Here is a 26,033-nt window from a genome sequence, read left to right on the forward strand (position 1 = left end):
AAATAGAGAGATGATGTATAACAATAGGTATATAGCCAATCACCTCCACGAGTCAATTATAAGAAACGCAAAAATACACATCCTACAGCCTCGAGTTGTCACGCTGGTAACTTTTGTTAAAAAGAAATATTTTACGTTGCATATATTTTTATAGAGTGTTCAAAGATACCCCAACTATCGTCGAAGCCAGAGGCAAAATAAATTGATCAATTAACTTTTTTAAATGTTCGGAATCACTCGATCTGTGACTGTTCTGGTAAACCGTACAGCCTGACCAATCAATATGGGKTCCTCGGGACGTCCATATCCTAAATCCTAACACTAACCTTAACTCAATAACCCTTACCTTAACCCCTACCTTAATACAATGTTAAATGTCAACTTCAATTTGGGGTACGGACTTCCCAAGGATCCCCTATAGCACGGACCCAATCGAAACGCAGACAGAGTTGTTTTCGTTTGACCGAAGTGCAGCCTGCCTTCAGGAGCATTTAGGGATTTATTCGTTTTTACTGCAATTGCACAGCAAGTGTTGTTTTTATTCGCGAAGTACCTGCTGCTTACCCGAACAGGTAAGGACATGTATTTAAAAATCTAAACATGAAACATGTATGAAGCATGCACAAACTAAGTTACTGAGCACCAATAGTTTTTTGTTTTCGCAGGAATGGCGCTTTGACGATGCCGAAAACACCAGAGAGCAGCGGTATGGATTTAGGAAATGTTTCCCATAGCTGCGATTCACGAGCTCTGAAAGTTACAACATCAACAACATCATCATCACCACCACCACCATCATCTTCCCTCAGCAGCAGTGCTCACCGTCAGCTAGAGGCAGCATCACCACCGCCCCTCCAAGTTCTCCAGTTGAAGAGGCATCATAAGCAGTACTATAGCCATGGCCATAATCTGTTACTTAAGAAGAACCCTCTAGATAATACAGTGAGAGAGTTGTCATCATCCTGTGTCTATGAGGTACCTGACTCTGGTGGTGTTTCCCATGACCCGACTGRCTCTGCATCTGCCATGGCCTTAGCTGTCACTACCACAGTTTGCTCTGGTGTTGAGGCTAGAGATGTATGGAAGTCTGGATACCTGAGAAAGATGAAACACAGCCACAAGAGATTTTTTGTCTTGAGAGGGCCAAGTGACACAGGCCCCAGCCGCTTGGAGTACTATGATAGTGAGAAGAAATTTAGAAATGGAATGAAATCCGTTTGTAAATCTCCTAGTGCTGTGGGTTCTCCTAAGAAGGTGATTTATCTGTATCAATGTTTCACTGTTAGTAAAAGGGTAGATTCTAAACACAAGCACCTGATAGCCCTGTACACTAAGGATGAGCACTTTGTCATGATAGCGGAGAATGAGGAGGAGCAAGAGGATTGGTACCTGGCTCTGAGTGATCTGGTGATCCAGGAGAAAAAGGAGTACCGGGACGCTGAGGAGTTGGATGATGGATACTGGACCATCTCTCCTGGAGCCATCTTCAAGGAGGTGTGGCAGGTGATTGTAAAGCCCAAAGGTTTAGGACAAACCAAGAACCTGATAGGAGTGTGCCGGCTGTGTCTCTCTGCCAAGACCATTCACCTGGTGAAGATGTGCTCTGAGATGACGTCTGTGAACCTGCCTCTGATGAATGTCCGTCGCTGTGGTCACTCCGAGAGCTTCTTCTTTATGGAGGTGGGCCGCTCGTCCTCCACTGGGCCTGGGGAGATCTGGATGCAGGTAGAATCAGGGGACCCTGTGGTGGCTCAGAACATGCATGAGACAATCCTGGAGGCCATGAGAGCCCTGAGGGCCATCCCCGATTTCAGGCCTCGGAGCAAGAGTCAGTCATTCCCATCAAACCCCTGTGCCGTAGTCACCACACGACGTCAACACCATGGCAACCTCCCACCCAGCCTGACTGGGTTACAGCGCTCTATAAGGGTGGAAACTGTTGTGAGCAAACCGTCCCCACAGAAAAATAAAGGAGATGGAGGCCACAGCCCCAATCGAACTTCTAGCCATGGAGAGGGAACAATGAATCAACTGATCAGCCCAGGGACTGGCACCTTGGCTCTCCGTAATGTCTGCATCAGTAAAAGCCTTGAAGAGAGCCTCAGTCACTGTGCATGCATCTCCACCACCATCAGTGTATCCAGCAGCAGTGGCAATGACTCTGATACACACCCCTGGCCCTCTGACACTTCAGTCTTTGGTTCTTCCAGCGACAGAGGCTCTGATACACACCCCTGGCCCTCGGACACTTCAGTCTTTGGTTCTTCCAGCGACAGAGGCTCTGTCTGCGCTGAGGATTTGTGCTCCAACCCATGTGTCTTTCAGTTGTCCAGGAGTAACACCCCTGACTCACTGTTTAACACCACACTCATTGATGAGAACAGCTTGACTGACTACGTGTCCATGGATTTGCAGGTAACGGCTGTGGCCGGGACTAATCAAGGAGATCGCTGTGATGTGGAAACGTCTAAGCCTGAACATTCCAGACAATACCACCAAACCACCTCATGCACTCCAAAACACGAAAAATACCTCTCATCCAAGCGCCCCTTCCTCCATATCTACAATCAGAGTAAACTCCCAGTGGGGGAAAGTTATATGCCAATGACTTGTGGACCAGGTCCTCATTATACAGATGACATCCCTTCAGATTACAATGTGACCCCCACTCCTCTTCAAACACCTAGTGCTACCATGTTCCCCTCAGACCAGCTGGGGCCCCAGGGCTACATGATAATGCTTCCACGTAGCTGTTCACCAGCAAAGGACAGCCTCAGTGATGTTGATCATTTAGTGTGTGATGAATACATGAACATGTCTCTCGGGAGCCACATGGATGGTCATACACATGGCTCACCGGAGGCTCTTAAGTCCTACAGCTCCTATTCCTCTCTGCCAAGCTCTAACCAGTCTCCCTCACAGAGGAACTGTGAACATGATGACTATGTCTCCATGTGTCATCCTGCAGCACATCACTGCTCTGCAGATGAATGGAACAGTAGAAACCCTCTCTGTAGCTCGCCTCGTCACTCTTCTCATCCAAGCAGTGATGTGCTGCTGAACCTATCAGATGTGCCTGTGTTGAATGTCACTGGTTTGTCCTTGGACCAGCATGGGGTTGAAGATAGTGACCTGCCCACTCAAACTGAGTCTATCCAGATTTCAACAGATCGTCTCAACTACATTGCTCTTTACCTGAGGGATGATCAGTGTGCCACCTGTGATGTCCCTTTGCATACTGATGAGGTCACTTCTCCACTTCCTGCACGTACCAGTCCCAGAGAGAGTGGGTCTGGACCCGGGCTCTACACTGGCATAGACCTCCCCACATCAACAGGACAGACTGCTGCCACCAGACGTTGGCTGTGTTCTTGTCTCCCCTTGTGTATCAATACTGATGACAGTGAGTAAGAGGACAGGTTAAAAAGTGTCAGTGGTGCTTTTGAATCGATTCATTATTGAATCAACCAGATTGTGAATACTCAGCCTTGTTGTTTATAGGATGATAATGATCAAATAAACAAGTTATTTGTACTCAGTGGAATTGTTCATATAAAAAATGTCTGTCATGTTTCTTTACTTTTGGTGGTTGTTGCTAGTCTGGGTACCAGTTCCATGCCTTGTACTCCTTTGCATATGGCACAGAGTACAACAAGTGGGATGTTTTCTCTTAGAAAATATTTGATCTGCACTGTTCAAGTAAATGTTGTCATTTGTTAAAAGTATTTCTTGTTCATAATTGTGTGGTTTGTTCAAGATTGAAATCAGCAGATTTTTTGTGTGAAGTAAAGTGAAAGTTGTGAGTCTTCAGGCAATGTATTGGTTGTCAACTGGAAGGATATACTTTTTGTTGTATAGGCCTGAATTATTTGTATTTTTCATGAATCAAGAGAGGATGTTTTCATTTTCTTTTCACATTTTTCACAGGGCATTTACTGGATCGTTTGCTCTGTACCTGGACGGAAGTCAGCACCTTTGGGTTATGAAAATGTAAAAAAATTGTGCCTTATTTTGTATTTAATTACCATGCCCTGGGCCCATATTCACAAAACATTTATTACGCAAAAACTCTTAAGAAAAAATAAAATGTTTGTTTGTGCAATTCCAGAACAATATTTAAAGATTTTTTCCAATAACCTTTTTGAGGAATAGCAACTTTTCTTAACTTTCTTAAATCTATAGTTAAGGGAAAAATGGCAGTTAAGAAATGTCTTAAAGATTTTGTGAATCTGGGCCCTGGTGATTGCACCCTTTAATGCTTTTATACCATTAATGGATGTAATTATACCATTAAAATATAGCTAATGCTGTTATCCACAGCTTGTCTTCATTTACTGGGCTGGTTGGACAACAGCTAATACTATAACCTTCATAATGCCATTTCCACCACAGAGGTAATTAATGCCATTTCCACCACAGAGGTAATAGTTAATGTTCCTTCCTCAGGCTACCATCATCAGTACTTATACAGTGGGGTTACAGGGACAATAACTATCCTATCGTAGTACAATTCATCATTAAGGACTTTTGGAAGATTAGTCCGTAAAAAAGATATCTCCAAACAGAGATCCTAATCAAATCGGTGGACAAGGGTTAGCCGGAAAAAGAGGGAGGGTTAGGTTAATCACAGTAGGAGGTAGTTTTGCTAATGATCACTCCAGGCTCTAGTCTACACATTCCATTTCTACATGACACGTGAGGAACATGGCACTAAGAGGCAATATCAACCCTGAGGCTCAACAAAGTATTGAAATATCTTTATTGTCAGGCATATTTACATGAGTGTTCCACATCCCACACCTTGGGAAAACCCTTACCCTCCCCAACCATTGAACACAAATATATTCCAGAGGCACTTTTCTTAATAAACAAGTTATTAGTTGTATGTTTTGTATTTTAACACTGTCTGCATATTTCTGTCTCCTGGCGTCAGGAGGTAGTGCGTGCTGAGGAAATAGCTTCTTCAGACATATCCTCGTGCCTGTCTTCAKCTAGGTCCTTTCCCTGCTGCAGCAGAGGTGTAGTCTCACTGTACATCTTACAGTACAATGCGGTTCATGCATCTGAACGGTCTTCCGTCTCTCTTGTTCATTAAACAAGTCTAACACAGACAAAGAAAGCCTGTTTCATGTAGAGACAACCATGGTCTCTGGCTTTGTTTCCTGGTTACAACATAAAAATTAGACAGTCCAAGCTTGTATTTACTGTATACACCATGTTCCTGACTTCAAATCAAATTTTATTTGTCACATGCGCCAAATACAACAGGTGTAGACCTTACAGTGAAATGCTTACAAGCCCTTAAACAATGCAGTTAAAAAAAAGTATTATCCCCCCCAAAATTAAGAAATATAAATAATTTAAAAAAGTAAAAAATAACAAATTCTGTCTCAAGTTGTCTAGGATCTTTCCTAGTTTTTATTGTCTCTTGCTGGGTTGTTAGTGTTTTTTTGGAAAGTGGTAAGCAGTTTGTGCTTGGTGTTTTTCTGAGGCACTTCTACAGCACAGTATGGAACATGGGAGCCAAGGTAATCTACCCAATCACTGCTGCTCACACGTTGAGGATCTCAAACTCCTCTTCAGACTCAAACAGCTTGTCGGTTGATTCGATGAACTCTGTTCGAAAAGAGTACAACAGTAATCAGTTTGACACAACACACTTCATTTTGGTTAGTATGTTTCAGTTGAGTTTAAACACTACATAGGAGTTTCAATGAGGTTCAAGAAATAAATGTATAGACCTATACTGTCACTTCGAAACAATATAGGGAAATACCAGAGAGTGGAAGCTTGATATTTGCAGCAAGGATTGCTTGTTATTGGTGTAATATTAGTGGATCTGTCTGGTGGGTAAGCTCATACCTGCCCCTGTGGTCTGGACCTCTGGTTTGGTGGGAGGAACGAAGGGGGGCCAGTGGGGCGGGTGATTCTCCACCAGCTCAAACATCCTCAGGTTCCTCTTCATCTGGATCTCCTTAAAAAGGACAACGACATGGGTCTCAACCACCGGACAATATCCATCTACATCCAATTGTGACTTGAGTGGATGACTCTTACCTGCTGGACCAGGTTACACCAACTGTCAAAGTCATCTTCACTCTTACAAAAAAATCCCTTGGGGGGGAAAAAAGACAGAATTTTGATTTGCAATTATGTGGCAAAATCACCACAGTATACAAAATCATCACCACAGTATACAAAATCATCACCACAGTATACAAAATCATCACCACAGTATACAAAATCATCACCACAGTATACAAAATTCCCATTAGAGCAACTTTTTAGAACACACCACCATGCACTTAAAAATCAACTATGAAAACAAGGCCCAGGAGATAGGAGGCTCAGTGGTATAACAGGTTGTGGTGGTCGGCGTGTGGGTTCAGCTCTCACCAGGGCCACAGAGGGGTCCAGGTTGGTGATCTTCATGCGACGTGGGCTCCTCAGACAGTGGTAGCTCTGGTCGTCCACTCCACTGCCAGCCTCTGACTCCACGGCTGACTGGGTGGTGTGGGGGTCCAGGTAGATCAGCTCCTCTCCTGGAGGACACAAGAAGGCCTGCTGAACACGGTGGCTAGACAACTCACAGGTTGAGCTCCTTTTGTTACTACCTATTTGGGAACCTTCAGTTCCGGTTTCCTCTTAGACTCACCTACAAAGCCGATGAAGTAATAGGCCAGATTGGGCTTTCCTCCCAGCACACCGCAGGACTGTGGCATTTTAAAACACTCCTGAATGGGACAACACATGGAGTCAGTACAGTATAACTATTTAAAGGCAACAGTAAATGCAGGAATATTGCATAGTAGTTTAGTATCAATTGAATAATAAGAGAAATTCCCAATCCCATCACAGAAAGCATTGATGGCCCAGTACCTTGAGGGCCTGGATGTATACAGGGTTGATGTGGTTGATTCCCATGCGGAGTGGTATGACCAGCAGTAGGGGTCTCCAGTCAGAATGAGACTGGGAATGTGGACACGTCGTGGCTCTGTTCCCATCCGTGTGAGAACAGGCTTGTTCTGGTGTTTCCCTAGAGGTGAAGGGTTCCTGCCAGCCACAGGGTCTCGGCCGCAATCTGCTCTCACTGCTTGCCTGGCGACACTGCTTTTCTGGAAAGGACATGGAAAGAAAACCTTTGTGTCTTTGGAATCACAGCTTTGTGATTCCGCTTTGTCATTATAGGGTACTGTATATAGATTGCTGAGGATTCTTTWWWAAAAATACATTTTAGAATAAGGCTGTAACTTAACAAAATGTGGAAAAGTCAAGGGGTTAGAATACTTTCCGAATGCACTGTATATATTTAGCAAGTGAGGYAAAAAACGTACTGATGTCCTCGATCACCACGGTGTTGTCCATTGACACATACACAGCAAGAGAATTCCAGTCATCAAATAGCGCAAGTTTCCTGACGAGAGATAATAGGTTTATTTATGCCACAAACTTATTTGTGCTAGAGGTCACACTACTAACATCTGACAATCAAATATTCTGAAATGAATTAATCTCGGTTACCCAGAAGTACAATTCTCGAAAGTTGTCACTTCCGGTTACACGTGAATCTGTCCACGAGAGATTAGATATGAATAGATCAGTCTTAAAACATGCATAGAAAATACTTACTTGAGCACTTGTGCAACTGTGTTTGGGCCATACCACTCTCCTACAGACTTTCCTTCACCAACTCCCATCTGAGCTGCAAGTAGAAAAACCCAAAAATGAATACCAAGTTCACTCCACTTTGATGGGGGTGGGGGCCACAACAACATCTGAACTCATCATGGGCGGCGCGCAGTGGCTAGCGGGTCTGCGTACCCATATCCTCACCTTGTGAGCAAAACATTTTAGCGGCTCTCTTGACAGCGGAGAGAAAAAGTTTGAGTTAATTTCCTGAATCTACAAATTTTTCCATGGGGCAGAGAAAAAAAGTGTCGTTTTACATCTTATTTCCTGAAATTCTACACATTTTGCCATAAGTTGGAGAGAAATGTTTGCAGTTTTTAATAAGATATCTGAGTGAGAGTGACTAACAAAATCAATGGGGGCTGCCAGGMTGGTAATTCAACCAAGATTACCACAAGTTTAGATAGCTGGCCCCTGGACTAATTTACCAATCTAACAAATGTTAGCTGACATGAACTAATTGAGTGGCTGTCAGTGACTGACATAACAAACCAAAAAATGAATGATGCACAACAAAAATGTTGAAATTGCACCTACTATTCAAACTATTTTTGCAGGCCTACATCCCTGGTTTGTCTTCGCTTCTTTCTAGCCTGTCTAGCCGGTCATTGATTCATCATGCTATTTGATGTTCCTTCAAGTTACACATTTTTACTTTTGAGGACAGTCATCCAGAAAATGATAGGAATGTGATAGAAAACACTCTTTCATCTGCTGATTCAGGGTACTGTACGTGTGGTCAGACCAAGGTAAAGGCAGGGTTAGGCTAGGACTCTCTCTTACCCATTTGGTGTATGGAGTAACAGCTGTCTTTCCTATCCAGGAAACAGTGGAGGATACGATGGTACTTCTCCGGCTGTCCTCCCTCTGCCCTCCAACGCCAGGCTACAGCAGGAAAACAGGCCACAATCACTGTGTCATTCCCATACCCTATCTAATAAAACCCTTTTCTCTTTTGTTGAATTGATTACATCGTAGAACACATATCATGACCAGATGAATCCTTCACATATAGTGCATTCGGAAAGTATTCAGACCCCTTGACTTTTTCCAAATTTTGTTTTTGATTTAATTTTCTAAAATTGATTAAATTGTTTCCCCCCCTCATCTACACACAATACCCCATAATGACAAAGCAAAAAAAGGTTTCGAATTTTTTTTACATACAGTACCAGTCAAAAGTTTGAACACACCTACTCATTCAAGGGTTTTTCTTTATTTGTACTATTTTCTACACTGTAGAATAGTTGTGAAGACATCAAAACTATGAAATAACACATATGAAATCATGTATTAACCAAAAAAGTGTTAACAAACCAAAAWATATTTGATATGAGATTCTTCAAAGTAGCCACCCTTTGCCTTGATGACAGCTTTACACTCTTGGCATTCTCTTAACCACCTTCACCTGGAATGCTTTTCCAACCGTCTTGAAGGAGTTCCCACGTATGCTGAGGACTTGTTGGCTGCTTTTCCTTCACTCTGCGGTCCAACTCATCCCAAACCATCTCAACTGAGTTGAGGTTGGGTGATTGTGGAGGCAAGGTCATCTGATGCAGCACTCCATCACTCTCCTTCTTGGTCAAATAGCCCTTACACAGCCTGGAGGTGTGTTGGGTCATTGTCCTTTTGAAAAACAAATAATAGTCCCCACCAAGCGCAAACCAGATGGGATGGCATATCGCTGCAGAATGGTATGGTAGCCATGCTGGTTAAGTGTGCCTTGAATTCTAAATAAAATCACAGACAGTGTCAGCAGCAAAGCACACCTACACCATCACACCTCCTCCTCCATGCTTCAAGGTGGGAACCACACATGCGGAGATCCGTTCACCTACTCTACGTCTCACAAAGACATGGTGGTTGGAACCAAAATTCTCAAATTTGGACTCAGACCAAAGGACAGATTTCCACCAGTCTAATGTCCATTGCTTGTGTTTTTTGGCCCAAGCAAGTCTCTTCTTATTATTGGTGTCCTTTAGTAGTGGTTTCTTTGCAGCAATTCGACCATGAAGGTCTGATTCACGCAGTCTCCTCTGAACAGTTGATGTTGAGATGTGTCTGTTACTTGAACTCTGTGAAGCATTAATTTGGGCTGCAATTTCTGAGGCTGGTAACTCTAATGAACGTATCCTCTATAGCAGAGGTAACTCTGGGTCTTCCTTTCCTGTGGTGGTCCTCATGAGAGACAGTTTCATCATAGCGCTTGATGGTTTTTGTGACTACAATTGAAGAAACTTTCAAAGTTCTTGAAATTTTCCATATTGACTAACCTTCATGTCTTAAAGTCATAATGGACTGACGTTTCTCTTTGCTTATTTGAACTGTTCTTGCCATAATACAGACATGGTCTTTTACAAAATAGGGCTATCTTCTGTATACCCACCCTACACAACTGATTGGCTCAAARGCATTAAGAAGGAAATAAATTCCACAATATAACTTTTAACAAGGCACACCTGTTTATTGCAGCCAACAAGTGCTCAGCATATGTGGGAACTCCTTCAAGACTGTTGGAAAGCTTTATAGGTGAAGCTGGTTGAGAGAATGTCAAGAGTGTGTAAAGCTGTCATCGAGGCAAAGGGTGGCTGCTACTTTGAAGAATTTGTTTAACACTTTTTTGGTTACTACATGATTCCATATGTGTTATTTCATAGTTTTGATGTCTTCACTATTATTCTACAATGTAGAAAATAGTATTCAGACCCTTTACTCAGTACTTTCTTAAAGCACTTTTTTTTGGCAGCGATTACAGCCTAGATACTTCTTGGGTATGACGCAACAAGCTTAGCAAACCTGTATTTGTGGAGTTTCTCCCATTCCTCTCTGCAGATCCTCTCAATCTCTGTCAGGTTGGATGGGGAGCATCACTGCACCGCAATTTCAAGGTCTCTCCAGAGATGTTCGATCGGGTTCAAGTCCGGGCACTGGCTGGGCCACTCAAGGACATTCAGAGACTTGTCCCAAAGTCAATCCTGCACTGTCTTGGCTGTGTGCTTAGGGTTGATGTCCTGTTGGAAGGTGTACCTTCGCCCCAGGTCCTGAGCAGGTTTTCATCAAGGATCTCTCTGTACCTTGCTCCATTTATRTTTCCCTTGATTCTGACTAGTCTCCCAGTCCCCGCCMCTGAAAAACATCCCCACAGCGTGATGCTGCCACCACCATGCTTTACCGTAGGGATGGTGCCAGGTTTCCTCCAGATGTGACGCTTGGCATTCAGGACAAAGAGTTCAATTTTGGTTTCATCAGACCAGAGAATCTTTTTTCTCATGGTCTGAGAGTCCTTTAGGTGCCTTTTGGCAAAGTCTAAGCGGGCTGTCATGTGCCTTTTACTGAAGAGTGGCTTCCGTCTGGCCACTATACCATAGAGGCCTGATTAATGGAATGCTACAGAGATGGTTGTCCCATCTCCACAGAGGAACTCTGGAGCTCTGTCAGAGTGACCATCAGGTTCTTGGTCACCTGCCTGACCAAGGCCCTTCTCCCCCGATTGCTCAGTTTGGCCAGGATGCAGCTCTGGGAAGAGTCTTAGTGGTTCCAAACTTCTTCCATTTAAGAATGATGGAGGCCACTGTGTTGTTGGGGACCTTCAATGCTGCAGACATTTTTTGGTACCCTTCCCCAGATATGTGCCTATAGACAGGTGTGTGCCTTTCCAAATCACGTCCAATCAATTGAATTTACCACATGTGGACTCAAGTTGTAGAAACATCTCAAGGATGATCAATGAAAACAGGATGTACCTGAGTTCAATTTTGAGTCTCATAGCAAAGGGTCTGAATACTTATGTAAATAAGGCATATGTTMTTTTTTTTAATACATTTGCAAACATTTCAAAAAAATATTTTTCACTTTGTCATGATGGGGTATTGTGTATAGATTGATAAGGGAAAAAATATAATTTCATCCATTTTAGAATAAGACTGTAACGTAACAAAATGTGGYAAAAGTCAAGGGGTCTGAATACTTCCCGAATGCACTGTATAAATACCCCCTTTGCTAATGCAATTCTATACGTCCCCACCCCATGCATGATCCTGTCCCCTCCTCACCTCGTCCCAACTGTGAGCATACCAGGGCCTGTGCAAGGATCATCTGCCCACAGCGTAGCATGCATCCCCAGCCTGCATCTGAAGAGGGGCCTGTTCCCCCTGGATCAAACCAAGATAGACACTTAAGATTAAGAGCACTTAATTGGTCAATTGCACACAAGGTCCAACCCAAATCTGACTTCCGCTATTAACCCAACTCCTCCAAAAGAGACATGTACATATAGAGGTTTTGGAAAGGTGTGGGTGGCTGCYGGTGACCACGCTTGGCAACCGGGGAGCTGTTGTGTGGGGGGTTAAGTGCCTAGCTCAAAGGCACAATGGCAGGCAATAGCATCTAGGATTTGATACCAGCAACCCTCTGGATGCCAGTTTACTTCCCAAATATTTTTCCTGTCAATCCCGGGATTCTAACTGGCAATCCTCCGGTTGCTGGCTTGCCTCTAACCGCTAGGCTACCTGCCACCCTTAAATGGATACTTTGGGATTTTGGCAATGAGGCCCTTCATCATCTTCTCCAGAGTCAGATGTACTTGTGAATACCGTTTTTTTTGTCTCTGTGTCCAGTATAAATTAAGTTAGAGGTAGTTTCCTGAACCAATGCTAACTAGTGTTAGCGCAATGACTGGAAGTCTATGGATATCTGCTAGTATTGAAAAGCATGGTAGCAGATAGCGCAATGACTGGAAGTCTATGGGTAACGCTGTTGGCAAGGTTAGGGATARTCACACACAGTGCTTTTAACATAGTGTTTTCAACGTACATATGACATACATGATTACATTGTAGAGGTCGACCGATTAATCGGAATGGCCGATTAATTAGGGCCGATTTCAAGTTTTCATAACAATCTGAAATCGGTATTTTCTAATWTTTTATTTWWAAAAAATACATATTTTTTAACACCTTTATTTAACTAGGCAAGTCAGTTAAGAACACAGTCTTATTTTCAATGACGGCCTAGGAAAGGTGGGTTAACTGCCTTGTTCAGGGGCAGAACGACAGAATTTTACCTTGTCAGCTCGGGGATTCAATCTTGCAACCTTACAGTTAACTAGTCCAACACTTTAACCACCTGCCTCTCATTGCACTCCACGAGGAGCCTGCCTGTTATGTGAATGCAGTAAGAAGCCAAGGTAAGTCACTAGCTCAGCATAACTTATCTTAATAAAAAAAATCAATCAATCATAATCACTATTAACTACACATGGTATATATTACTAGTTTATCTAGCGTGTCCTGCGTTGCATATAATCGATGCGTGCGCACTCCGAAAAAGTACCTAACCATAAACATCAATGCCTTTCTTAAAATCAATACACAAGTATATATTTTTTAAACCTGCATATTTAGTAATATTGCTTCTAACATGAATTTCATTTGGTCACTTCTCTTGCAACAGGTCAGGGTATATGCAGCAGTTTGGCCGCCTGGCTCGTTGCAACTGTGTGAAGATTATTCTTCCTAAACAAAACAGACAACTTCGCCAAACGGGAGATGATTTAACAAAAGCGCATTTGCGAAAAAAAATCACAATCGTTGCACGACTTGTACCTATCCATAAACATCAATGCCTTTCTTAAAACAGAAGTATATATTTTTTAAACCTGCATATTTAGCTAAAAGAAATCCAGGTTAGCAGGCAATATTAACCAGTGAAATTGTGTCACTTCTCTTGCGTTCATGCACGCAAGTTCAGGGTATATGCCAACATTTGGCCGCCTGCTCGTTGCAAACTTAATTCCAGAATTTACGTTAATTATAAATAACATTGAAGGTTGTGCAAATGTAACAGAATATTAGACTTATGGATGCCACCCGTTAGATAAAATACGAACGGTTCCGTATTTCACTAAAAGAATAAATGTTTTTGTTTCGAGAGATAGTTTTCCGATTCGACCATATTAATACCTAATCTCTTATTCTATGTGTTATGATGTTATAATTAAGTCTATGGATTTTGGATAGATTCAGTCTGTCTGAGTGATGTAGGCCAGCAGCCGTAAGCATTCATTCAAACAGCACTTTCAGTGCGTTTGCCAGCAGCTTGCTGTTTTGACTTCAAGCTATCAACTCCCGAGATAGTGTTGTAACCGATGTGAAAATGCTAGCTAGTTAGCGCGTGGCGTGCTAATAGCTTTCAACGTCCACTCGCTCTCAGACTTGGAGTAGTTGTTCCCCTTGCTCATGCATGGAACGCTGCTTCGAGGGTGCTGTTGTCAATGTTTCCTCGTTCGAGCCCAGCGTAGGAGGAGAGGGACGGGAAGCTATATGTTACACTGCAATTACTAAAGTGCCTATAAGCATCCAATAGTCAACAGGTATGAAATTAAAAATGATAGAGAAGAAATAGTCCAATCAATACTACAACCTAAAACCTCTTACCTGGAATATTGTAAGACTCATTGTTAAAAGGAACCACAGCTTTCATCATGTTCTCATGTTCTGAGCAAGGAAACTTAAACTTAGCTTTCCTTACATGACACATATTGCACTTAACTTTCTTCTCCAAACACCTTTGGTTTTTTCATTATTAAACCAAATTAACATTTTCATTATTATAGCTAAATTGATTATTGATGTTTATATTAAGTTAAAATAAGTGTTCATTCAGTATTGTTGTAATTGTCATTATTACAAATAGATTTTTTTTTTTAAACGTCCGATTAATCGGTATTGGCTTTTTTTGGTCCTCCAATAATCYGTATGGGTATCGGCATTGAAAAATCATAATCGGTCGACCTCTATTACATTGTGCATGTTKATTTATACAATAATTATTATTCAACATGTCCTCAACTGGGATTTGAACTCACAACCTGCCATGCCACCATATGTCTGTGTCAGGTGTCAGTTAATCTGACTATTCTCATCATTGACTTTAKTTACTTATTTCAGCAATTAAATTACATTTTGTATAGTGGTCTAACATTGGTGGGGCATATTAACCTGTTTTAATGATACTCCTGAATCACTATGATCAATAAAATATTTGTATAATTATTATTGTATATATATGAACATACACAACGTAATCATGTTTGGCAAAGTGTGTAAAATATGCAAGTTGAAAACACTATGTTAAAAGCACTGTGTGTGTGTGAATATCCCTAACCTTGCCAACAGACAAAAATATTTTTGAATGAATCAGTGGTTCACCAATCAGGAGCTTGATGGGCTTGGCAACACTAACAAGGCATGATGTGTAATGAAACAAACATTTTTGGAGAAAGTTTCTTTGGGACCATCCTGATACCAGATACACAGAAATGTTCTTGCAACATTCCCATGAAACGTGTCTAGAACATTAATATCTTACATTCTAAGAACATGAAACCATGTTCTGTGTATGTTTTGTGGGACGTTGACGGAATATTCTCCTAACCCTCAGAAAACTGGACACAGGAATGTTCTTTCAAAGTCCCATAAAACACATKTAGAACAGTATTGTTGCATATTCTGAGAACATTGTAACCATGTTCTAGATAAGTTCTGCTTGATATTACGGGAACGTTCTCCTAACTTTTAACACCAAAACATTATAAAAACGTTCACAGAAGGATGTTGCCAACATAGATAGAATATACCCCTAAAACTGGACACTCAAACATTAGGGGAACATTACAAAAACATTCTCTCTCTCTCTCCATAGAATTGTTAGCTGGGTAGCCAACAATCAGATTTACATAACATCTGCCCGTTTCACTCACCTATGGGAGAGAATTTCTTCCTGTAGGTAAACCATAACCGCGAGTGGACGTCTGATAGTAGCTCCGTCTTTCCTGTGAACACAACATGAAAGACTGTCATGCCTTCATTCAGTTTCCCCCCACATAGACATCACAATATGACTGCTAGAAGATGCCAGTCTACCTGTTTTAGCATTGTAACACTCTCCTAAAACCCACACAGGTTCATCTGTGTCAGGCAAGTCTTCAAGGAACTCCGAAAACACGTTTATCTGGTTTTCATACTTGGCTAATACTTCAACGAGAAATGGAAAAGGGGAGACATGAAAAAAACTTGTCAAGAAACATACATGATGTGAGATACACTAGTTAATATAGTTTTACACCATTTTTTCATATGCGGTGATAGCTGCAATTTGACATTATAATTTAGGTTCGCTGAATTATTTGTAATTGCCAGATCACACACACACAATAATGTAGGTTGTACATAGCCAGCAGATCCAACCCACTTTTTTACAGCGGCACTAGGGTCGAAACAGGCTTCCTGTGTACATTAAGACCCGCGAAAGCAGTGCGATAAATGTCTCAGGAATCGTACCGTTGTATTCAGAATTATCCCATTATCTAAGTTAAACCAAGAAGATTAAACGACTGCTAGTTTAATAGTAGTCGTTCAATCTTCTCAGTGTAACAGTTGGGTTAATGGGACAATTCGAAGTACAACGCAGTTCTCATTCCTGGATTGAGATATTTTTCCCGAGATATTTCTGGCACCAGCGTCTTAATCTACACAGGAAGCCTGTCTGACCTTAGTGCATTTCTAAGCAAGCAGGTCGGATCTACTGGCTAGATTGAACTACTACAGTACAATACTGTATGTGACCAAATTATATAACATCCTTACTCACTCTGGGAAAACAAATCTCATCCCACTTCAGAAAAGCATGAAGTACTTTTCACTGACAATGCCCTGCTTTCAAAATGTTATGAAAGCCGCCGGGTAGACAATTWAGCAAAACAGGCCACCAAAGAAACAATGCAATGGCTAAACTTGTACATCAGCCATGGTCGGTTGTAACGACCAACATCTATAGAAAATACATTTTTGGACCAATGGCAGCACGATTTGTCAATGCATGTAAGGGACTAAGTGAAAGGCGCACAATATGTGAATAAAGTATTATTTTTAGTGGCTATTACCTGCCTCCATCCTACGGCTGTCATCGGTGAAAACACCTATCTGAAGCTAGCCACAATAACGATTAGCCACAATAGTGGAATTTGCGGTTAGCCTTCAAAATAACAGTCCCTAATTTAAAGCGATGCAAATGGATACAAATATTAGAATCATGCCATATTTGGACTAGATCATGCTAAACAAGGTTGGAATGTTGTTATATAAATTCAACAAAATACAATAATTAGTTAATTTGACAAAACAAAAGTCAAAATCAGCTGAAATCGCACTGTGTATGTATTATATCTCAGAATTGCATTGGGGACATGAATATACGTCACTGTACAGCCTTACCAATGGATTGTGGATCAATCAAATTGAGTATCAGTCTACTCAGTGACACCCACAGAGCACAACTGTGAAGAGATTACACAAATATTAGCGTCGTAATTGCCAGACTCTGAAACCACTGTGAAATGAGCCACATTAAGCTTACCAGTTAACCTACTATGTGTATTGGACATTCATATTGCAAAAAAAGTACTGTATTGAGACCATGTTGCATACCTGATAAAGCAATGAGGCCTCTATCCAATAGTCAAGATCAAGTTGAAGACAGTTGTCAACCATGATTATGGTTAATCCTGAATGAATTGTGAACAATGATAAGTGAGAAAGTTACAAAGGTATACATTTCATACCCCCTCCAAAAAAAGGCTAACCTTCCATTATTGTAATGGTGAGAGGTTAGCATGTCTTGGGGGCACGGGACGCTGCTGAGGGGAGGACAGCTCATAATAATGACTGGAATAGTGCAAATTGATTTTTTTTATTTTATCTTTACTTAACTAGGCAAGTCAGTTAAGAACAAATTCTTATTTTCAATGACAGCCTAGGAACAGTGGGTTCAGCCTTGTTCAGGAGCAGAACGACAGATTTTTCCTTGTCGGCTCGGGGATTCAATCTTGCAACCTTTCAGTAACTAGTCCAACACTCTAACCACTAGGCTACCTGCCGCCCCAGAATACCTGGACACCATGTATTTAAAGTATTTGATACCATTCCACCTATGCTAAAATGCTAAAACAGCCATTATCACGAGCCGAAAGAAGGTGCCACCAACCTCATGTGCTTGGGGGTATGATATTTTTATGTCTGTAACTTTGTCACTCATCATTATTCACAATTCATTCATTAATCATGGTAGTGTCCACATTAATGTAGAAGTGTTTAGAAACATGTTCTATTTTTATTTACAATAAAAGTTACTCCAAAATGACACAATACATGTATTTACCATTCATTTCTATTGTAAATAATCTGAAACACAACCACAACAAACAGCAAATGCATCCAACAAGTTTGTAGAACATGTAATCATTGCGTGCTATGAAAATGGGACCAAATAACATTTGTTTTTGTACTTTAATACACGTCTAAGTGAATTTGTACCAATACTTTTGGTCCCCTAAAATGGGGGGACTATGTACAAAATGTTCTGTAATTTCTAAACGGTTCACCCAATATGGAAGAAAATACCCTCAAATTAAAGCTGACAGTCTGCACTTTAACCTCATAGTCATTTTATCATTTCAAAGTCATCCAAAGTGCTGGTGCACAGAGCCTAAACAACAACAACATTGTCACTGTCCCAATACTTGGAGCGCACTGTAAGTATGCTCCAAACGCAATTCTGAAGTCTAATACATCCACAGTGCGACTTCAGGTGATTTGTAAATGTTTTGTTAAATTAACTAATTATTGTTTTTTGTTTAATTTATATAACAACATTTCAACTTTGTTTAGCATTATGTAGCCCCAATATGGCATGATTCCACTATTTGTATCCATTTGCGTCACTTTCAATGAAGGACTTTATTTTGAAGCTGAACCGCAAATTCCACCGTTGGGGCTGGCTAATCCTTATAGTGGCTAGCTTCACATAAGTGGTAAATGGCAGGATACAAACGTACAGGATTACCTCTTGGGTAATGGAGTTCAAATGTGTTTGTCATCCATGACAAATAACATAAACCATTATAAACTACATCAACCAATAACATAACGAAACCAAGCTGGTGTTTCCAGATATCAAAACATTACATGGTACTCTGGTTTTTGTATTTTTTTCACCAATTGATAAATAATTCTTATGGGATAATTTGCTAGAGATATCTCTTCCCCATACGTAAAATATACATGTGCATTGTCTTGATCCTGTAAAACATCCGCCTATTATATTTCTGCGTGGGGTTACACTGTCTATGGCTACAATGTATTATTCAGCAAACTGTAACGTTTTTGTGTCAGTCATAATCTCTCATGGACAGATTCTCATGGACATGAAACGGCGAAATGACACACTTTAACGAAATAATTGTACTTCAGGGTAACCAAGATGATGTCAATCAGAAAAAAAATAGAATATTTGTTTTATGTCAATCAGAATATACCATTGTGGGTTTGTTCGACATTGCAGGCGACAGTGCAGGCGACTGCTAACTGACTGATCTACAAACCACCTTGCATCATAAATAACAACTCATTATTATTTGTAGATCAGTCAGTCACAATTTACCCATGATACATCATGGTTGTTATGCTTTCGTTCTTATGATACCTCAGTGTCTCGAACACGGCAACTAGCGGGCTGTATGGCTCATTGAGCTACAAAGCTAGCTACATTTGTTGCCAGTGGTAGTAGCACAGACAGTTTCTAAACCTGTACTGTCTTTGGCAGTTAGCCTACTACTTTTGTACACGATGCTGACCCCCTAGTGCCAGGCACTTAACAACACTACCATGGACATTCCGTCTGCATCTACGTGAACCGCGATAGAGGGCTAGTAAGCAAGCAAGCTAACTTTTTGCCTGATTAAAAACATCCTCTTGATGCGTGATTGCATTAATACAAATAATGGTTTAGACGATTATAAGCTATAGTCATGAATCTTCGGGGATTCTTCCAAGATTTCAACCCCAGGTAACGTAAAGTGCAATATAACGTCTCTACGGCTATGCTAACTAACGACGTTAGAGCTAGCAAGCATATCTGTGTTGGAAAGCGCCTAGCCAGATAACGTTAGCTAGTTAGACAGTCAATGACTGAATAGTAGTAGGCAATCTGAACCGGTGAATCATGACAGAACGAACTAACTAGCTAACATCTAACGTTAACTAAACGTCGTTAGCTAGCAGCTTCGGTAACTGGTAAGGTCAGCTAACTATTATATTGGGGAAGAACAGCATAAGCTAGCAAGTTAACGTTAGCTATTTTAGCAAATGTTGTTGGCTTGCTATCCAGCCCTGTCGTGTGTTGCTGTCAGTCGTTTTGTATTAGTTAGTTAGTTATTGCATGCCAGCTAGCTAGATYACTAACCAACTGAATGGCCTAAATGGCTAACTCCACATAGTTCAGTTTCCTTGATCTGGAATAGCATTGGGGGGCGCATTTTTGTACCAATGATGAGTAGCAAGCTAAATTGATTGCTGAATAGATTAATGGGGATAATTGTTTTTCTCCTCATTTAGTAAGTTCCTCATCTATGCCTGCCTGCTGCTGTTTTCGGTTCTGCTGTCGCTGCGTCTGGATGGCATCATCCAATGGAGTTATTGGGCTGTCTTTGCCCCCATATGGCTATGGAAGCTCACGGTCATCATCGGTGCCTCAGTGGGCACAGGCGTCTGGGCCCACAACCCACAGTACAGGTGGGCTTTTTAAACAAAAATGCTTTACTCTTTTGTAGTTTTTTTTTGTCAGTGTGGCTGTCTTATCAATATCAAATTGTCCTAATGAGAAAGCTGTCCGGTTGCGATAGCTATCACTCCTGACTAGTATGTCTTATCTTACTGTGCCTGTCATGCAGGGCTGAGGGTGAAACCTGTGTGGAGTTCAAGGCCATGCTGATTGCTGTTGGGATCCACCTGCTCCTACTCACCTTTGAGGTGCTGGTGTGTGACCGTGTGGAGAGGGGCACTCACTTCTGGCTGCTGGTCTTCATGCCCCTCTTCTTTGTCTCACCTGTCTCTGTTGCAGCCTGTGTGTGGGGCTTCCGGCATGATCGCTCTCTAGAGGTCAGTCTGGCATTATATCAGTCATAAGGATATTATTTTTCTCAAATAGTCTATTTAGGCTAGATATCGGTGAATATAGTATACTTGTCTACATCCCTTGTTCTTCCTCTTCACCCGTTTACTCTGTTCTTCCTATCTCTCTTTGTATCAGTTGGAGATCTTGTGCTCGGTCAATATTCTTCAGTTTATCTTCATTGCCCTGCGACTAGATAAAATCATCAGTTGGCCTTGGCTGGTAAGAGAACAACCTGCCTAATATCTAGGTGGGAATTTAGTACAACTTTTACAGCGAGTTGTAAAATATATGTTGACATTATTWGTATTTTATTTTTTTCATGTTATTTTGTTCAGGTTGTCTGTGTGCCACTGTGGATCGTCATGTCCTTCCTGTGCCTTGTGGTACTCTACTACATTGTGTGGTCAGTGCTCTTTCTGCGGTCTATGGACCTCATTGCAGAGCAACGGCGTACTCACATCACCATGGCGATCAGCTGGATGACAATCGTTGTACCCTTGCTAACTTTTGAGGTATGTGGTCATGTCATCCATCCTTCAGCTACTATTGTGGTCAGAGAGCTGCAGAAGGTCAGAAGTTGGGAAAGTAATCTTTTTTTTTTTTTTGCCCTGTTTGCCTTGTTTTTATTGTTCTCTCCGTCGTTGGCTCTTCAGATCCTGTTGGTCCATAAATTGGATGGCCACTACGGCTCCAGCTATGTGTCAGTATTCGTGCCTCTCTGGCTATCCCTGGTGACTCTGATGGCCACGACCTTTGGCCAGAAAGGAGGCAACCACTGTGAGTTACTCCTCGACGGTGATAGCGGTGCAACAGAAATAATTGTCATATTGAGGCAGTGTTCCTTTTTATTTTTCTGAGAATGCAGTCAGTGTAACTCCTCAAATATTTCTCCAAACTATTTGTTTTAACTGGTATTCCTCTTTTCTAACAGGGTGGTTTGGCATCCGAAAAGACTTCTGCCAGTTTCTTCTTGAGCTCTTTCCCTTCCTGCGGGAGTATGGGAACGTTTCCTACGACCTGCACCACGAGGACGCTGAGGTGTCCGTGGAGATGCCTGCACACGACCCGCCAAAAATAGCCCCCATGTTCCGCAAAAAGACTGGTGTGGTGATCACACAGAGCCCAGGGAAGTACTTTGTGCCTCCTCCAAAACTGTGCATTGACATGCCTGACTAAATTAAAGCTTTGCAACAACTGCTCTAGAGCTTTGATGGACTTCACATGCACCAGACAGCTGTGGTGCACTGACCACCCATTTAAAGAAGAGGCAGAAGAGCATAGTTTCCATGTGGCTCACTCCTAGTGAGCAGTGGGACTGGAATTCGGACCGGACTTTTTAGCAAAAACTAAAAACCATGGCAGAGTTTGTGGAACAAAAGGTACGGTAACACTTTATTTGGATAGTCCATCTGTAGATGCTGTACACACAATCAGTAACATTTCAACTATGTACTAACCTTAACCCTAGACCTTATTCTAACCCTAACTGTAACAAGCAGTTGCTTATCAACAGATAGTTTGTTAATAGTAGGGATTAACTGTCCCGGGAACATACATCACATTTCCCGAAAAGATTTACATTAAATTTAATGACCAGACCTGGGAAATAACAAAAAAAAATCCCCAATGTTGCACTAATGCAATTCCACAAAATACACGTGCAGCAGCTGATTAGCAAAAAATTAAATAGCACATTATCCAAACAGGTTGTTGCATGGAAGCCTTTAGCCTAGCATATTTACTAAATACAAAGACGCCATAAATTCAAAGCACATGCATAATTGACACTGCCAGACTTGCACACTCGACCCGAATGCAGTTAAACCCTACAGTATAGCCTATAAAATAATGTGTGACTCCTCTTAAGACAGTCACAAATTTGATAGGCCTATGCACAATTCACTACATAGGCATCTCTGTCACAATTCAGAGGCACGAGGGAAAATTGTATCTTCTCCTGTCTTAGAGCCGGGGCAATTTTTCTATCCAGTRCCAGTCCCAATCCCACTGAAACTCAAAATTCTGACCTTATTCTGTAATCCATAGGTTGCATTATCAAAGGATGTCTTTCACCTATGCATGTCAAAATAATGCAATAATATTTCCCCCGCTTCTCTGCGGGGTCTCGTCCTTGCTGCCCATATGAGAGTTTCGGTAGAGAATGTGTGAACAACAAACGGCATGAGAGTAGATATGGACATCTTTTAAACACAGTTGGTCCCCGTTAAGATACTTTATGTTAAATGATTTCCACTCTTCATCTCCCTGTTATTCATGAGCTTTTCTGCTATATAATCATCAACTCGATTTTGCCAAACATAGGACATATTCTGTCATTCGTTGGAGTTTATCTAGCAAGTTTAGCAACTTTGACTTTGGTTTGACTGACGTTACAAATGTTGCGTGATTCGACAATGCTGTACTCTCTGTGCGCCCTGAATGCACTCTGTCGAGACTAGCCTACTTCTGAAATGCGCTGAATTAATTGAGGAACATGACAACACTATGAATTTATGAATGGCCTGTTTCGCAGTTACACTATCATTACTAAATATCAGTTTAATTTGCTCTGAAATCTTTAAATAGTGACGCAGCCAAGCCGACAAGGTGGCACAGTAACCATGTCTTGGTTTAAAACCCTTTAAATGGACACTTCTGGTTTTTGCGGTGTTCCCCGGGACTCTAGGGATAACTATGAATTATTCTCGATATTTAAACTTGGTAGATTTTCGGGAAAATATGAAGTTGGTAGTATGAACATCTTTAGAGCATCTACAGATGGACTATCCTGACTATCCAGATAAAGTGTGACCAAAGGCACTCTTATATCATGGTGAGTTTTTCTATTGTTTTGACAGTGGAACAAGAAGAAGATCCTTTTCATTTATGTGATATGATATACTGTACAGTACTTTTTATTTCCCTTGTGATGTTTTGGCCAACAAAATCTCCAAAGAGATTTTAATATTCAGATGTCTTTCACATGATTCCAGTTAAAGGTGCATTATATGCGTGTCAGAAGTTGTGCTAGCAAATTTCCCAAACCCTGAATCTTTGCATCAACGCTTGGATGATACTGAATGGATGATACTGTACCATGATCATGCTTATTGGCTAACTGTTTTAAATCTAAGATTAGCTTGCTACTTGGGGATATTTTCTTTTGTTTTATTAAATAATTTAACACCGAGTAACATTTGTTGTAATATAGTAGTGTATGATATAGGATTATACCCTAATACACATGTGTATTTGGATAGTTTTGCGTTCTTGAGGTCTTGTCCTGTGTATTTAAGTTACTCAACAATCTTGTCCCTCTAGCAACCCTTTTTATATGGCAGGATGACATCATTGTTGCTCCTAGTACTTGACCTTTGCTGTTACCATAATGAATCTGATTCAGGGTGCACAACTTCACCTTGAAGTTCCTACTAGTGTGTGCTGTTTTTTTAGTTAAACCTGAGTATTCTGGGTAAACCACCAGCCTGCCTCTTCTACCTTGCCAGGTCTGGATTGGGTGATGAGTAAAGGAGAACCTGCAGTGCTGCTTCTATATCATTTTACCTGTGTAAAATGCTTTCTTGGTGAAATTCTCACCTTAACACAAAATGGTACCCCCCCCATTCCCCTTTGAACTTCTAACATATCCCATTGTTTGTTTTGTCTGTGTTCTGTGACCACTCTCTCGGCTGGCCTGAGAGTTAAGCATTACTTATTTGAAAACACATTTTTGACTGGGGATGGACCAATGGTATACTTTCCCCTCTATTGTACCTTGTTTCTTACCCTCCACCATACAATATAGCTATTTTTTTTCTTCTGGCAAGCACTTTAATACAAATGTTAAATATATACTTGCTCCAAGTGGCTGATAACTAACCAATAACAAACAATAAAGTTATTTAAAATTGTATCTGGTCATCATTTCCTTGTCTTGTCAAATGCATTAACCTTTATTTCAAATTGAAAGAATACTTTRTGGAAATAATTTTCTGTTTTAGCATTGTATACTTGATTGCTGATCGGTTGCAATTTACAGCGAAAGGGATACTTCTGGATTTTGGCAATGAGGCTCTTTATCTACTTCCCCAGAGTCCGATGAACTCGTGGATACCATTTTTAAGTATGTGTCCAGTATGAATGAAGTTATTTTCGCGAGCCAATGCTAACTAGCGTTAGCGCAATGACTGGACGTCTACGGACGTAGAATGCTAGCTATTATGGAATGAATGGATTCCTTGGACTTGTCAGTCACTAGATGGCACTATGCTCCCATTCTAAACATTTTGGAACTCTCATTACCTTCCTGAGACGTTTTTGTTGGATTTAAACAGGAAGTGTCTATAGTTAGTCTTGTAGCTCAAAATTACATTTACGGTTCCGTCAAGGATTTGCAGAGTTAATTGCATTTGTTATACCAAGGTTTCTAGACAAAAGTCAACCATTGTTACTTACAATTTCAGTCGGATACATGTAGCCAGCCAGTCAGCCAGAGATTAGTGCGACACAAGCGCAGAACCTACAAAAGGGGTCGATTGACTGCGTGATTATGATGAGTGCTACAGCCGTTTGTACTTACTAGCGTGGTATCTTACGAATGGTTTAGAGTGATAAAATAACTAGCATCTGGTTGTAACATATTCACGTTGGGTGAAGATGACATTACAAGTGGGTTGCCTATCATTCAGGCAGCCGTACGCGGGGTTAGTACTTAATGGTGTAAAAAGTATTGAGACACGTTGGCGCCCCTTGTTGTCCGCAATGGAAAACTGCACTCTAGCTATTCATATTGCGCAGAAGGACTGGGAGGGCGACCAGTGGAGAGACATGCTCACCAATACACTTGGAATGAGCCATATGCAAATAGAGGAGCTTCTGGGTTCAGGTGACAGATTCGGCCGTGGAGTCGTGGCAGGTAAAACAGTACTTTTGAATGACTTAGCAAGTTGGGAAGGAGGACATACACAGCACATCTCATGCTTGGTTTAAACTAGAGTTGATGAATATCCAACCCCCTGTCATTTCCTTGTTTCAGGCTTGGTGGAGGTGGGGGAGACTTGGTGCTGCTCTGACAATGTGCCAGAGGAGGATCTGAGGGAGCTGGAGAAGGCAGCAGTGCTCACTGGGCTCACAGAGAAACACCTGACACAGCTGTCAAACCCACGCTGGCTCAAGGAACCCCTTTATGCCAGAGGTCACAAAGACATTTGGACAGTGGACATCCCAGTACAATTACTGCCATCTGCGTAGAGTAGTTGTAAAATAATGTATACTAACACGTTTCAGAGATGCCACAGGAGCTTTAAGGTGGAATAAATTACCAATGGACTGCATTG

General features: G+C 41.4%; 4 protein-coding genes across 5 annotated transcripts; 3 read left to right on the forward strand and 1 right to left on the reverse strand.

The window, feature by feature from the left end:
* Window positions 1-305: 305 nt before the first annotated feature.
* Window positions 306-5,043, forward strand: LOC111964378 (insulin receptor substrate 2-B-like). The gene is made up of 3 exons (XM_023988263.2): window positions 306-572; window positions 666-3,403; window positions 3,928-5,043. The coding sequence occupies exons 2-3, from the start codon at window positions 682-684 to the stop codon at window positions 3,984-3,986; spliced, it is 2,781 nt and encodes a 926-aa protein (XP_023844031.1). The 5' UTR covers window positions 306-572; window positions 666-681; the 3' UTR covers window positions 3,987-5,043.
* Window positions 4,742-16,716, reverse strand: LOC111964379 (cysteine protease ATG4A-like). Of its 2 annotated transcripts, XM_023988265.2 has the most exons (13): window positions 16,631-16,716; window positions 15,612-15,722; window positions 15,449-15,520; window positions 11,742-11,840; window positions 8,473-8,574; window positions 7,630-7,702; window positions 7,335-7,414; window positions 6,880-7,115; window positions 6,656-6,734; window positions 6,397-6,542; window positions 6,058-6,114; window positions 5,863-5,974; window positions 4,742-5,616 (listed from the first exon to the last, which is right to left on the reverse strand). In XM_023988265.2, exons 1-13 carry the CDS (start codon window positions 16,638-16,640, stop codon window positions 5,552-5,554), a joined length of 1,242 nt encoding a protein of 413 aa, XP_023844033.1. In that variant the 5' UTR covers window positions 16,641-16,716; the 3' UTR covers window positions 4,742-5,551. The 2 variants fall into 2 exon arrangements, with proteins under 2 accessions (XP_023844033.1, XP_023844034.1); XM_023988266.2 differs by lacking the exon at window positions 15,612-15,722 and having other exon boundaries at window positions 16,631-16,675.
* Window positions 16,717-19,227: 2,511 nt separating this feature from the next.
* On the forward strand, window positions 19,228-22,449 carry LOC111964380 (transmembrane protein 185-like). The gene is made up of 7 exons (XM_023988267.2): window positions 19,228-19,590; window positions 20,139-20,315; window positions 20,474-20,681; window positions 20,833-20,916; window positions 21,033-21,209; window positions 21,351-21,474; window positions 21,629-22,449. Exons 1-7 carry the CDS (start codon window positions 19,553-19,555, stop codon window positions 21,871-21,873), a joined length of 1,053 nt encoding a protein of 350 aa, XP_023844035.1. The 5' UTR covers window positions 19,228-19,552; the 3' UTR covers window positions 21,874-22,449.
* A 2,561-nt stretch (window positions 22,450-25,010) lies between these two features.
* On the forward strand, window positions 25,011-26,030 carry LOC111964381 (protein EOLA1-like). Its single transcript, XM_023988268.2, has 2 exons — window positions 25,011-25,612; window positions 25,733-26,030. The coding sequence occupies exons 1-2, from the start codon at window positions 25,354-25,356 to the stop codon at window positions 25,945-25,947; spliced, it is 474 nt and encodes a 157-aa protein (XP_023844036.1). The 5' UTR covers window positions 25,011-25,353; the 3' UTR covers window positions 25,948-26,030.
* The last annotated feature ends 3 nt before the right edge of the window (window positions 26,031-26,033 follow it).

This window comes from Salvelinus sp. IW2-2015, linkage group LG5, assembly GCF_002910315.2.
Source record: "Salvelinus sp. IW2-2015 linkage group LG5, ASM291031v2, whole genome shotgun sequence".
Taxonomy (NCBI): Eukaryota; Metazoa; Chordata; class Actinopteri; order Salmoniformes; family Salmonidae; genus Salvelinus; species Salvelinus sp. IW2-2015.